Source organism: Zonotrichia albicollis, chromosome 4 (assembly GCF_047830755.1).
Source record: "Zonotrichia albicollis isolate bZonAlb1 chromosome 4, bZonAlb1.hap1, whole genome shotgun sequence".
NCBI lineage: Eukaryota > Metazoa > Chordata > Aves > Passeriformes > Passerellidae > Zonotrichia > Zonotrichia albicollis.
Window position 1 is genome coordinate 68768206 of NC_133822.1, and position 15385 is coordinate 68783590.

The following is a 15385-nucleotide window of genomic DNA, read 5'->3' on the forward strand; positions in this document are numbered from 1 at the left end:
GATGGAGCAGCTGTGCATACTTCTGAGGCGTTTTGCCTGCCGGCAGCGATGGAGGCATGGGGGGCTGTGGGACTGGCTGTACCTGTCTGTCAGGTCTCGCCTGCAGCCCCTCAAAGCCCTGTCAAAGCAGGAGAAATGCTCTGCCTCTGTTCCCACCAGGATGGGATGGGATGGCTGCCCAGCGCCTGCAGTCCCACAGCTGCCTTCCTCCAGCCCCTGCAGAGATGGAGGGAGGTGGTGTGAGAGACAGAGAATCCAAATCTGGGAGCTCAGAGAGGTGTTATCAGAACTAGGCAGCAATGAAAAAGTCTTGAGCTGGGCGATCAGGGAGAATACATTGGGGAGTACCTGCTTCCCAATGTCTTTAAAGTATCCCAAGATTGCTGCAAAGCACCACAAGGTTTTTGGGCAAAGGGAGACAGGGTAACTCAAAGTTCAATAGATGTACCATTGTTGAATGTCTTCTGAATGAGGAAATAGTAACTCTTCCAAAAATAATACATAATAAGCTAGCACAGCTTTATGACTTTTTGCTTAGAAACAGAGTATCTGCTTCTATGATTTGTATCTTTTCTGTAAGACAAAAGGGAATGGGAATTTTAAGAGAATCTTCCAAAACAGAAAGCTCATTATATGACAGAATTAGCAGGGAGAAATCTCATGTGAGTAGCTGGTGGGTCCATTAATACTAGTTTTGCCAAATATAAATGTACATGCAATTTAACAGCATGCATAATGTTTTAATCTTCTCCTTAAGTTATGCATGGGATACTTATATACTTATGCACCTTTTAGCTTAGAAATTGCTTATTTTATAGCTAGACTAAATGGCTTTTCACTGTTCAATGGTTATTTGATTATCAGCTATATAACTATGAATTGTGCTGAAATTTTATTAAAAATATCAAGTAGAACATTAGAAGCATGCTGAGTGCTCTAAGCCTGGAGTTGTAAGAACTCTAATATTAGTCTCTAATAGTATCTTGGCAAAGCAAAATTACCAGTTTAAATGGTAGCTCTGAAGCTGTGTGCAAAGAATTTAATATTTGTGTTGATTCCATAGCAGTGCCTACAATGAAACCTTCAAATCAGAAAATACCCTCTAAGTTGAACAGTGATGTGTTCAGCCCTGAGAGTGCTTTTGCAAAGAGGAAGAAGCGACACCCAGACATTGAGACACATCACACTGTTGCCATGGTCATTATATACCGATCCCTGGGACACCTCCTGCCTGAAAACTATGATCCTGACAGGAGGAGCTTGAGGTAAACCCCAGACCTGTTTGGGAATTGTTCAGATCCCTTTTTTTGCTCTCTGAATGTGTGGAGGAGACAGGGCTGCATTTATACTGGCCAAAAGTCATCAGTGCTGCTGTTCTCTCTGCAGTGCTGCCTCATGTCCTCCTCTAGCACACTGTGGGAGAATAGCTATGCCAGAAGTGCCAGTAGTTTTTGGGAACACATCTGTATGGAAGGCTGTTGGTACACTTGCCTCACTTTCTGAGCAGAAGCAACCTGAGATCTTCCATTTGCAGAATATAGCTTTGCATTTTGATGTGTAGATCACCGTGCAATTTTTCTCCTTGTGCAGATTGCCAAATCGCCCCATCATCAACACACCTGTAGTGAGCACAGCCATTCACAGTGATGGGGAGTTTCCTCCCAACCTGGTGGAAAAGCCTGTCATAGTGGAGTATGCCATGCTGGAAACAGAGGAGAGAACAAAGCCTGTCTGTGTCTTCTGGAATCACTCCATCACGTATGTCTCCTGCTTGCTTTAGGGCTGTGAGTGACACTGAGTAGCAGAAAACTCCTGCCCTTATCCTGGGAAGATAATTCTGGAGGAAACCCTGTCTTGGTCTGTCTGTTCAACTGACAACTGATTTTTGGTGGAATAGAGCCATGTAGTCATTTCCCACCAACCTGAGAAAAATGAAAATAATTATCATAACTCCTCAAACAAAGGATTAGCCATGCGGTTTCTAAGAAACACAGAGCTGTCATGTTTTTCTGCAGGGTTCATTTTCACCCAGAAGCAATAAATCCCACAATATCCTTGTATTTGTCCATGCTATTTGCCCACGGATGTATGTCTGGACCAACATAGTCCTACTCCAGTGTCTGAATTCATGGTTTGCCTGAGGTCTTTAAGTGAGAATTTTCAGGAGATGATTCAGCTCTTCCATGGGCTGAATCTTCTGTTACACTCCAGTGACTATGGACAGAGTAGATAGCAAACAGGCACCTACCCTTGGTGCCTCAGCCAGGGCCAGTGCAAAAAATTTCAAAATCAAATCTTTGTTTTAGTAGAAATGAGGACTGAGGTTTTTCACATAAAATTGTGAGTAAAGATTATTAATTTCTGAATCACAAATTTTTGACTCAAAAGTCAATACAAAGGCAGTTGCACTGGTAAGAAACTTAACTTTCATTTCACCAACTATTGTGGATTTGCTTTCATTTGTTTTAGTGAAAAAATAGAGGGAGTGGAAATACCTTTTTTGGGACATTAGACCTTTTCAGTTTATGGAAAGCAATAGTAATATAGAAGCAGAATATAAGAGAGTATTTGACTCTCTAGGAGGCAAGTGTTAGGAAAAAGATGAAATGTTCTGAAAATCATTCATTTAGGTCTTTTGTATTCAGTGAAGTTCAAGATAAAGACATCTTTTTAATGAAAATGAGAAAAATTATATGAGCTGGAACTGTATGTGCTGATGTTTCGTTGGTTTTACGGCATTGTGGAAACAGCACAGTCCTGTTGGAAATATTTCAAGAGTGGGGATAAAACAAAAGAAAATGTTTTGAGAGGTAACCACATTCTCATATGATGCTTTCACAATATTGTAAGTATTCCATATATGTTGCAATTTCCAGCTACAAACCCAGGTACACAGTGAGAGGATGGCATGATCTGCCTAGGAAAGGGGAATAGCTGTCACTTGTTTCTTAAAACCCCAAAAATTCTAGTAAACCTATGGAAAAATCCATTAAAAGGCAATATCCTGTGCAGCAAACTAACCTAGGGAATGTGTGCCTCCTAGTTAAAGGCCTCAGGAGGTTATATCATTTAAAGGATCAAATATGCAACAGAAATCTCTTATCTTCACAGTAATAAACTCTTCATTTGCCCACATGTGAAGTAGTGGTTTTGCTTGTATGCACTCTGTCAGTCTGCTGATTGTGAGGGAATGGCAAGTCCTTTTTCATAAATTTTTAAACATTGTTTGAGCTTGAATAACCCATTAGCTCTAAAGTGATTCATGTGTTAGCTATTTGCTGGCAACTTCAGTGGCATTGTTATGTGTTAGGTCTTCCTACAGCCACAATTGAAAAGCAGCTCTTATGTGGCTTGTAATAATGAAAGAGCTTTTAGAAAGAGTACTTTTTGAGAGGAAGTGATATTAAAATTTAACAAATATTTTATTGCTGAATGAAAAAAAGGTCTTGTCATATTTAATTGAAAAATCTTTCAGTAACTGCAAGACTATTTTTATTACTCATTAACTTCAGAATAGAATAATTAATAGTGATACAGAATAATTTCTGAAGTCACTGGAGTGAACCATAACTGCACAGGGAAGAATTTTAAGGCAGCAGTTCCTCCCCGTTGTTAATATAAGAGATCTCCTGGCATGAAATATTATTTATTAGAGAAGGTTTTAACCTTTTCTTGTGTACTTTTTAGAGGAACTGTACAATGATATCATATTATTGCTGAAACATATTTCAGTCAAAAAGATGTGTCCCTCTGTGATTCTGGTATCATTTAGCTTTGTTACAGACATTTTGTTCAGTGCAATCTCTTTCCCATACTGGATGCGTAGTCACTGACCCAAAAGTAAATTTTTAATTTTTTTCTTTTGAACTCAAAATAGACTGTTATAAACCCACCAAATCTGGCCAGCTGTCTTATCAGAAACTACTTCAACTGAAGGCCTTTTTATTTTGATGATAGATACTCTTTCAGGCAGGTGACAGCTATAGATAATTCTGTCCTGTAGTTGCAGTCCTCTCTGGTTGTGCAGCACAAGCTGCCACAGAGGGCAGTGGAAGGTGAGGGGAGATTGGAGGATGGTGCTCAGAAATGCCTTTTTTCCCCACAGGATTGGCGGGGCAGGTGCCTGGTCCTCCCGAGGGTGTGAGTTGTTTTCCAGAAACCACAGCCATATTGCTTGCCAGTGCAACCATATAACCAGCTTTGCTGTCCTGATGGACATTTCCAAACGAGAGGTGGGTGATGTCAGGTTCATGATTTTTGGAGACTTTGGTTTTCAAGGGCTTTGGAACAGAGCTTTGTGTGAGACTCAGAGCATTGCCAGCAGATCAGCCCCAGTGTCATGAGTGGGTTGCCCATGCCTGGCAGCCTCTGCCACTGGGTTTGCTGAAAGGACCTTCATACTTGGTTGGTGCATCCTCTGGGTGCTGCCCGTACACGCGCAACATGTTTAGCAGCTAAAGAGGTGGCGTCACCCACTCCTGTTGGTCCCTAAGTAAATCTGTATGTTGGCTCAGTATAATGAAAACATTGGCATCCTGAGTAGTAGATTTGATTGGAGGAAAAGGAAGGGAAAACCCCCAGAGTTCCTGTCAATCTGTCTTTCTACAGAATGGGGAGGTGCTGCCTCTGAAGATCGTCACTTACACAACCGTATCCATCTCACTGGCGGCTTTGCTGATCACCTTCATTTTGCTGGTCCTGATCCGCACACTGCGCTCCAACTTGCACAGTATCCACAAAAACCTGGTGGCTGCCCTCTTCTTTTCTGAGCTTGTCTTTCTTATTGGAATCAACCAGACTGAAAACCCGGTAAGACTTACTCTGTGTTCATTGCTAGAGTTGTTCTCAAGCTTTAAATCAGGGGGTTCGTATTGCAGCTTTTACCTTCGCCCATCTGTTTCACTTTCTCCTCTTTTTGGCTTCAACACTTACTTGAAAAACATCAGATTTTTAGTATATTCATGTGTGGTTGATAACATTAATAGCAATGGCAGGCAATAGGAGTGTATCTTATTTTCAGAGAATATATGACAGCAACCCTGTTGAAGGTTTATCCCAGGAACTGAACCTTAAATACTTATTTCTTCCTTTCCATCAGTGTGTTTTTTATCTTGCTTTGCCTGTTCAGTAGGAGGCTCTCCAGTTTCTCCTGCAGCAGGTACCTCCCAAGCCCAAATGGCTCCTGGTGTAGACTCACAGGTTGTCAGTGATGTGGTGCTGGTCAGGTGTTATATGCACATTGTGCACCCACTGGCCATTCTGGAGAAGCCACTTGCCAGGCATGGGACAGCTTGCTACATCCAAGATTCAGTAGGATACCTGTCAGTTTGCTTTGTGCCTTCCAGACACAGGGGTTGTTGGCTTCAGCCCATCACACCTGTTGACAAAACTTAGTGCAAGGATCTCCAGCATTGTGCATGTCAAGAAATGCAAATTATGAATAGACTGAGTACAAGATAGGTAAAAACTACACATGAAGTGTGTTCTGTATTTAAGACCTCATTGCTCTCTTAACCATGTGTAGTCTTGCTGCTGTTCTTAGTAGCACCCATCCCAAAAGCCATGGCTGCCATTCAGACAGGTAAGAGACAGACAAGGGCTCCAGCACCGCCAGGCTCCACAGCTGTGCCAAACAAGTTGGACACAGATGAGGGATGACATGCAACAAAATGTATGTCCTTAGTAGATAGGAAAAATATTCAGAATGTTACTTTAGGGATTATCTGAACACTGTGAAGAAAATTTATCTTCTAGAAATCCATTAATGTATATGTTTCAATCTAATTTTTGCGAGGGAAGTACAGTGTTGAGATCAAAACAAAACAAAATAGCAATAAAAAAATCATGCTGATTTCACATTATCCAAGCAGCAGAAATAGGAGAATATGCCTACATTCAATATCATCACCATCATGGTAGTGACACTGTGGTGCCTAAACACACAGCCTCATTTGCTGTATAACTTAATCCCACACTGTCACTGACTTCTAATGTCCACTTGAGCTATAACATGCATTTTAAAAAGTACCTAACCTTGACTAATTTCAGCTTCCAGTAATTGACAAGTGCTGACAAGAACTTTTCCTAGTAAATTTGAGAGAGATCTCTTATAAAAATTGTCTTGCCAGGAAAGATCTGTTTAATAGTATTTCTTTTGGAAAACTGTATAAAACTAAGCTGCTGAAATTATTCAATTTCTAAAATTCAGGTTAGTCTGTTGGGTTTTTTCCTGGCCTTCTTCTCCCACTTTACCTTTTGAAAAACTGTGAATGCCAAACTGGATAAAGCTTTCCAGCCGGTTGCATCACTTCCAATTCTGTATACCAATATTCCCCTTTACCAGGAATCCAGGTCCTTTTTCTGCTGCTGTGGTGAGATCTTCTGCAGTGACCTGCCCTCTGGGATATAGTCTCATGTCATGTGTGAGCTTGTGTTGTCTTTGTTTCATTATATAAATGTTTGCATACTAAAATAACTTTGCTGAAAGGAGCTCACCTTGCCAATTGATACACAGCACTCTGTGTAACTTGACCTTTCCCATGCCTTGCTGAGCACACCACTCATTTTTCACTGCATTTCACTGGCAAGGGATAGTTTCAGTTCTCCAATGTATCTACTGAGGAGTTGGGGGCCAAGTCCACATCCCTACAGAATTTTACCAAAAATTATGCCATAAATGATGGCTCCTCATTTCCATATTAATTTCATAGTATCATGAAGTACCAAGCAGAGGTGTATAAAAGCTGTAAAATAGTTCATTACATCAATACCACAAATCCTAATGGTTGTACTTGGTGAGATTGTTCTCTTTTACTCCTCATTTCCATGCTTTGGGGCTCATGGTGTTATCATGTCCTCTAGGGTTACCAGGACTCAGTGAAACACCCCAAACCTTTAAACCATTTACACAAAGATCTTTAATTTATAGAATGTATTTCATGCAGCAGAAAGCTGCTCCTCACAGCCTACCCAGACAATTTGAGAAGGTAGGAGGGCTGTAAGCCATGTCTGCTTGAGACAATTATTCATCTGTCTGTATGGAATGAGAGTTGTCTAACGAGTCATGCACTGATGAACATAAAGAGGTAAAGAATGCTGGAGCACAAATAATGCTGTGCTCCTTGGCACCCAGCCTGGCTTTTATGGGTTTCTGTAAATTAACAGTCACATTTCTGGGTGAGGTTTTAATCTTTCCCTGGACTATTGATAGAAAGTGATTTATTTTCTTTCTTTTTTCTTACCTGAAAAAGGTAATGTTCAGGGCAGCACTCTACTCATAAGCATGTGAGAATAGGAACAAGAAAAGCACTACTTACAAAGAGGGAAGAATGATGGTTTATTTAGTAAGCCACATTTTCAATAACACGTGGTGTTATAATAGTGCTGATGTAGTAAGTGAATCCAGAAAGTTGGCAGTCTTTGTATGATTCTTTGCTCAGTAAAGAGGTTAAATGTACATTAAACAGGGAAATGTACATATCTGAGCATTACACCATGAAAAACCACTAAAAAGTCATGCCAAAGTCTGAAAGCAGGGTCAGTGCTGCACAGGAACAAAAGGTTACAAAACAAAATGTAAAACATTTTCAAACAAAAACTGAATGGTTGCACAAAGTTCTCTTAATTCAAGCTTATCAACAGATCCTTAGCAAAATTTTTGTTTGGCTTCTGAAAGGAGAAGGTTAATCGCAAGATTACAATTCCAGTGTCGGGTGCTTGTGGTCATTCTTGTTTCTTGTTTTTACTCATCAAACTGTTAAACTGGGAGAGAAAATTGGTTAGCAGATATTACAGAAGGGCAAGTATCTGTAGGTCATAGGTTTCAAGATGGCTATTTGATCACAAAGATGACTTCAGCTACCAGTGTGCCCATTGTAGCTGTTACTTTTAGTCTCACTGTGGACCTGGTCTCTGGTTTCAGCAGGTCCTTAAATTTTTCTGCTCTCAGCCTGATACAGCTTAGTGATCCACTTTACCTTAAAAAAGCAAAATCTCTCACGGTATGAGCAGCTCTTCTTAAACTCTGAAAAACTTAATTAAAGGCAGTATATTTGTTCTGCCAAAATCTTTTTATTACACTTGCCATTAGCTACGCGGGGGGAACGAGTGACTCACCAGGTTGTGATTCAGAAGAGCAATTTAATTTCCCTGCCCTTTCCCTTTTGCAGTTTGTGTGTACTGTGATTGCCATCCTCCTGCATTATTTCTACATGAGCACCTTTGCATGGATGTTTGTGGAGCAGCTCCACATCTACCGGATGCTGACTGAAGTGAGGAACATCAACTTCGGGCACATGCGGTTCTACTACGTTGTTGGCTGGGGCATTCCTGCCATCATAACAGGTACCCTCAAGCACCCCAAAAAAGCTCAGTTTCCCTGCCATGTTCACTGCCCAGGTTCAGGGAAGTAGCCCCATGCCAGACAGCTATGGGAGTTTTCCTGAAGCAGGGCAGCACCGAGCCACATCTAGCAGAAGTCAGCCTGAATTGGACAGATCTGTGTACCAAATGTTTATTGCCCTAGCTGAAGTGATACTGATGGTTATCAGAAACATAATTGCACAGATTAAACCAGGACTTGATAACATTGCTTGGGAATAACAGTGTTTTTATTTGAACAACTTTGCCAATGGCTTTCAGAAATTTTCCTTCCCTGTGCTGGTACCTCCAGATATGGACACACGATGTCTGAGGTAACTGCAGTGGCTTCAGAAGCAATGCTGCCTGCCCACAGGACATTACTGCCCTTCACTGGACATTCCCACTGCCTACTGTCAACCAGCAGTAAATACTTCTGAAGGGAATTTCAGTGGCTCTGTTTTATTTGGCATAAAACCAAGTTGGGAATACTAAAGCTGCCTTTTACTTAATTTCAGATACAAAGGCTGTAACTTTCAGCTGAGGAAAAGTAATGAAAATCTGGAGGCAGTAATCTTTTAAACCAGCCCAGAGTGATCCACTGGAACACATCCATCTCCACCCTCACTGTGCCTATTTTTGCCACAGACATTTCCAGTGTTACCCTAAGCACACGGGGCTGTGTTAATTCAGGCAGACAGCTCCTCAGGAACTGTGCTTCATGGAACAGTTGGAGTGGGCATTTTTGGTTCAACTGTTTCAGCATGTATCTGTTGCCATATGGGAAATCACATCATAGGCAGGCAGTTAACTTTTTTCCAATTAGTTTTATTTTTACAGATAATATCATACTGTCAGCAATGGCAGAGGTTTAGATGTCTCTGAGATCAAACAAATAGCTATCACTCATGTACACTTGCAAAAATATTATGGAACAAGTTAGATTTAAAAATACATACTTGTTCTTTTTTCTGTGTGTTTTAAGAAGGTGTAATACAAAAACACAGCGTAGGCTGGTATAGGTTAATTCTCTCTTCAGGGAGCTGGTAAGTTTTTCCATATCATTTTGTGCCTAATAATTTCTACTTCTATCAGTTTATAGTAGAAAGCACAGCCCAGAAGGGTCTGCCATTTTAGATGTACCCCAGACATTTAAAACAGAAATTGTCCTTGAACTTCTGAAGCATTTCAGACCTGTGTGACTTTTACCAGTACATACAGGACTACTGCAGTATTTTCAGGAACACTGAAGTGCAATCAGATATTTGGCAGCATCATTCCTAGGAGAAAAGAAGTATCACTAAATAAAAAACTAATTAGTTTCAGAACTCACTATCTTTAGAAGAATTTTGTTGGAAGGAGTTTCTGTTTAAGGTTGCTTTCTCTCCTGAAATCTAAATTCAGACCTTCTCAACAGATATTTATGCAATTTAAATATCACAATCATTTTAACATTTTCCTACTTAATTATTGCTCTCTGTGACATGGAACTATTTTGCACTTTTGAAATTTTCCAGGTTGTGTCCTGCAATTCAATGCCCAAATCTACTGAATTTGCAGTTTTGTTTAAATGAAAAGTCAGATCCCTATTACTGAGAAAGTCAGGGGATTTTGTGAAATGAAAGATAAAGAAAAGTAAGCCTTCAGTTTGCCCTTCCAGGCTTATAAATCATCTGAGGAGAAAATTGTTTCTTCATAAATAGCACAATGTAGGATTTCTTGCCTCTAGATAACTTGTTACTGTACAAATTTTAATTAAGCTTCTTTATAAATTTTAATTTATAAACAGCAAAAAGGTTCCAACTTCATAACATGAATCCTAAACATTATTTAAATTGATTTATGAGAGAAGGATTGTTTATTTTTCTTAGTTGTGCTATAGTCTAGATATGGGAAGAAATTTTAGTCTTGGGATATGTAGAGGACTTTTTTATTTTAAAGACAAATACTATTTCATCTTCATCATAACTATCCTGAGAGGAGGAAACCCCCCCCAAAACTACAGTAGCAGTGGCTTTTTGTATATTATTTTTTCTACTTTATATGCTAAAACTGATATTCATTTCAAACTGGGACATAGTGGTCCTAAGGCATCTGTGATGAGAGCAAGCTACGTGAAGAAGGGTACCTTGGCCTTTAGAGGAGGATAAAACTCAGTAAAATGTTTACTGCAATGGGGAACAACCACATTTAATCACAGCAGAGAAATGCAGAGTACCATGAATAAGAATAGGATAGAAGTTGGGAGAAAGCTTACAGCCATCAAAAGAGTGGGGATCTGGAATAGTCCTCCATTGGGAATGATAGCGGAACATTTTAAATCAACTTTAAACTTGCTCATTTTAAGGTGTAGTTTGATCCATCTTGGAGAGGGATTTTATGACTTCCTTGCCACAGGAGCAAAGGGCTGGATTTGGCACTCAGCAAGACCCCCCCAGTTCTGCCTGTCTCTGTGGCAGCACACTAACTGCTTGACATATGTGTGCAGTGACTGCTTTGCCATGGAGACTGCAGCCCTTGTGTTAAAACAGGTTAAAACAGAGCCCTGAAACCAATGTCCCCCAGAAACTGGCACTTTTCAAATCCTAACCAAAGCAAATAATCAGGAGAGAATTGAGGCTGTCCCACAGCTGCCTGAGTCACACATGGCTGCTGAGCCCTCAAGGGCTCAGAAGGGTCAAAACATGCTTCTCCTGCAGCCCTTGGCACACTCCTGTGTGTGTGCTGGGGTAAGTGCTGATCTCCACAGGACTCTTGGCCATAGGACCAGCCCCAGTTCCTGCAAATGTTAGCAAGGTATCACTCAGCATGCACACTCAGTCTGTTAAGGGCAACCAGGCTGCAGCATTTAATTGATGTGCCAAAATATTTCTCAGTATTACATTGCATTGGCTTAATTCTGCCTTCGAGTAAAGTGTTATTTCACGTGTTGTTGACTGCAGTAATATTTGACTCATGTACCTGAAGACTGCAATTTGCCCCATTTGTTTAATGGAGAACTTCAGAGTAGGATTTTGAGAGTGAAAAAACATTGCTGTCTGCCAATTACTCACAGAGCCAGAGTCCCATTAATGGGAAAATCCAGTCCTGGGAAACAGACTGTATCCATAGAATTACATCTGTATAAAATACTTTATAGTCCCTTAATCATTTATGGCTAATTCTTTCTGGATGGCAACTGCTGAAGGGGGTGGTGGAAGGGCCAATGGGAGCAGGATGGGAGACTAGTCCTATCTCATTCCACATTTCAGTGAAAACAGATCCAATATCCACTGCTTTGCCAAATAGCCAGTTTAGTTTTCATAGACCATAGGCCTGTACCAGATGTGAATATTGGCTGTGGGCCAGTTCTAAGCAGCAAGAGTGAAATGCAGCTACCTTTCCCTTTCTCAGTGTCCTTTCATCAAAGCATGCAGGCTTCAATTCAGAAAAAGATGACTCTTGTCTTCTTTTTCTAAATTGAAATTCAGAAATGCACGAGCCCTCCTTGCAGAGAGCAGCAGCACTGTCAGCCTTGGCCCCTCAGGAGGCGGGACAGACGCCCATGGCCGTGGGTGCCCCCGTGCCCAGACAGCATGATGCAGCCACCTGCCATGTGCCACTGGCCACAGGGATCACTCTCTGTGCTCTGGAGAGGGGAGATCTCTGCAGACAGGGTACACCTGTCTCAAAGGGGGGAAAGGATCTTTGCACGGGAATTACAGGGCTCGTTAAAAGAGCTTTAAACCAGGTTGGAAGGGGGAAAGGGATAAAACCAAGCTCACTAGAGACAACTGAGAGCAGAATGCCAGTGTTTGTGGGATAGCATGCTAGTGACTCCTGTCTGCCATCTCAGTGGAGGCTGAGCTTGGAGATCCATGTGGCAGCAAAGACAGACGTGTGTCTGTGTTAGAAACCATTGGAATGGTTACCTTTCTTAGGGAGTGTTTTGACTGCCTAGAGCTTGATGTTGGTGATAATAGAGTTGAATGTTTGTGGGTAAGAATCATCAGGAAGGATGAGACAGATACCACAGTGAGAGTCTATTATAGACCATCCAACCAGGATGAGGAGGCAGAGGTCTGTTAGATAACAGCCTAACTCACAAGCCTTTTGGGAGGCAGTCATGAAGGGCAAAGGAGTCCAAATATTTTACAAGCAGCTGAGAGAAGTCTCACCATCACTACTCCTTGTTCTTGTGGGAGACTTCAACTTAACAGGTGTCTGCTGCGAATACAACGCAGCAGAAGAGAGTCCTGGAAGGTCCTGGAGTGTGTGGAAGGAACTTCCTGATGCAGCTGATGAGTGAGCCAACAAATGGAGATATCCCACTGGACCTGTTCATTGTGAACAGAGAGGGACTGGTGGGTGATGTGATGTCTGGAAACTGTCTTGGACACAATGATAGTTTTCAGTTCTCTTAGAGGTAAAGTGGGGATTCAAAGAACTTCCACCTTGGACTTCCACAGGGCTGGCTTTGGTCTGTTCAGAGGCCTAACTCAAAAGTCTCTTGGGAGGCAGTCATGAAGGGCAAAGGAGTCCAGGAAGGTGGAAGATCCTCAATAGGAAGCCCTAAAGGCACGGGAGGAGCCATGCTGACAAACCAATGGGGAAGGCCAGCCTGGAGCCAAGGGAAAAATGGAGGAAAAAGGAGGCAGCTCAGGGGGACTAAAAGGATGTTGTGATCATCCTCCTATACCAGCACTGGTGAAGCCACACTGTGAACCAGTTCAGTTTTGGGGCCCTTACCACAAGGAAGACATTGAGGCGCTGGAGCAAGTCCAAGAGGAGCTGGTGAAGGGTCTGGAATGCAAGTCTGATAAGGAGCAGCTGAAGGAACTGGGGGTGTTTAGCCCAGAGAAAAGAAGTCTCAGGGGACCCCTTATGTGAAAGGTCTTTTCCAACCTCAACAATTCCATGACTCCAAGATTTTGCAGGCCAAAGGCAAATCCCAGTCTATCACCATATGAGCAAGATGTAGGTCACCAAGTCAGACAGCACTGTAAATCAGCAGGTGAATGTTGGGCTCAGAGACCCCTTTGGAATTTTCAAAACCCCCAGGTTTTGAAAAATAAAATAATAGAAGGTGTAGTTTTTACTCAATTGCCTTGGGGCATTAACTCCATTTCAGACAGTGCTGAAAGCAGGGTGAGGTACCTGGGATGGCACTTCAAAATGAATCCCACCTGAGCTCAAGCACTTAACTCCCATAAGTTCCCATGTTCCTTTGTCTCTGATGTTGTTTTAGTGACAGCAAGTTAAGAATGCACTTTTTTTTTCATAGCATAGACATCTCCTCAGTTATGATTCATGTCATTCTGCTGCACAGGCTTATTGAAATTCCTCAACATGTCACTCACCCTCAAGGCTCACACTGTGTGAGAATGACTATAAAACTATGCTGAAACAGAATTAATTTGGGACTTGCATTTTTTTGTCATTTTTATGGAGCTGAACTTTGTTCCAGTTGGGAAAACTCAGAGTATTGTTTGATATGAAGTAACCAGGATGAAGATTTTTATTTACAGAAGTTTTATTTCAATTTTTGCCTTCACAGAATTTCCTGTTGAATAAATTGCCATGATAATTTTGTTTATTTGAAACAACATTTGGCTTTAGGCAGCGCCTTTCTAATTCAGGTTTTCTCCGCTTTGTGACACAGGGCTTGCTGTTGGTCTGGATCCACAAGGCTATGGGAATCCTGACTTCTGCTGGCTGTCTGTTCATGACACCCTGATCTGGAGTTTCGCTGGGCCCATCGTAATGGTTGTTGTTGTAAGTAGGGGGAATTGGCATCTGGAACTGTCTCTTCCTTGCTGCTACCTTTTCTCCCAAGTTTTGTCAAACAGTAATCATGCAAAGCAACCATGTTCTTTACATTTTAGGCAACATTTGCATCTATTTCTTAAACAGATAAGGCATGAGCTAAGCTCCTGGAAATCAGAGGGCTGCTTGCCCATATAAAGATTGTTTGATGAGCAATGGCTGTATGGCCAGAAACCTATTTCTCATTTGCTTTGTTCCATTTTTAAAGGGTTGGTCTGTGAGATTAGTAAATAAAGCAACAAAATGAGGCATAACAAGTCACTTCATCCAGAAGTCCTAAAGGAATATTAAATATTTCTGCTTTCAGGAATTTAAAAGAATAGGCTGCTGTTTAACTTTTCCTTACAGCTTCTCCATCAAAGTAACACCAGAAGATAAATAGTCATGCTGTGATTCTTATCTTGAATGCCAAACACAAGTTCTGGTCTCCTTGCCTCAAAAAGTAGACCTGGAAGCAGTGTAGATTATGGTCACAAACCATCAGAGACATGGGGCAGCCTCCACTGGAGGACCAACAAATGGAGTCTTAAGCCTAGAGAAATGAAAGCTGCAGAGCAGGGAGGAAGGAGGAGCCTGTAATGGTGTGTTGGTCTGGAGAAAATGGCTATGGACCAAACCATTCAAATCTTTCCCAACACAAGCAGTACCAAGAGGTGGCAGATCTAGCAGAAACAGGATAAGCTGCATCATTTCTCCATTTTCCATTTTAAGTTAGAAATTCCTAGAAACAGGACAATGGCAGTGATAAAACTCTACATGGTTTTGGAAAGTGAGTGATGAGACAAATTCTCAGCATTAATATTCACTACAAGTGATTAAGTACAAATGCAGCACCAACCTAGTACCTCCCAGCTGACATGGAAAGCAGTGGAAACTGGAAGTTTATTTAGAGTAATTATCACTGTATGCTCTGCTAGATAATATTCCTAAATTCTGGTTTGGCCAACTGAAACAAGGTGCTGGGCTGAGGTGGAGAGGTTCGCATGATTTGGACAAGGACAGCCATTCTTTCCCTCAAGCATTTTTGCATAGGGTTGTCTTACTGGGTTTCAAGTGCCAGGATGTCTTTGACTATGTTGCCTTGAAACAAGGTAAATCTTGGAATGTAGAGACCTGTAAGTTGAACAAGAAATATTCTTGGTGCTACAAACCATTTTAGGATAAAATTTCATTGTGATTGAAAATAGAGCTGTAACAAATGTACAGAAAGAATCCATGCTGT

The 15385-nt window shown here is 41.4% G+C and overlaps 1 protein-coding gene across 6 annotated transcripts in view; it reads left to right on the forward strand.

The window, feature by feature from the left end:
* The window catches only part of CELSR1 (cadherin EGF LAG seven-pass G-type receptor 1), a 165797-nt gene that overhangs the window by 139511 nt on the left and 10901 nt on the right, over nt 1-15385 (forward strand). For 4 of the 6 annotated variants that reach the window (XM_074540016.1, XM_014275957.3, XM_026790278.2 and 1 more), the window contains exons 21-26: nt 1064-1265; nt 1591-1758; nt 4106-4232; nt 4609-4809; nt 8169-8343; nt 14000-14112. In XM_074540016.1, coding sequence (XP_074396117.1) covers nt 1064-1265; nt 1591-1758; nt 4106-4232; nt 4609-4809; nt 8169-8343; nt 14000-14112 — 986 coding nt within the window. The remainder of the gene's footprint in view (nt 1-1063; nt 1266-1590; nt 1759-4105; nt 4233-4608; nt 4810-8168; nt 8344-13999; nt 14113-15385) is intronic. The other 2 variants (XM_014275958.3, XM_014275959.2) reach the window with 1 other exon arrangement.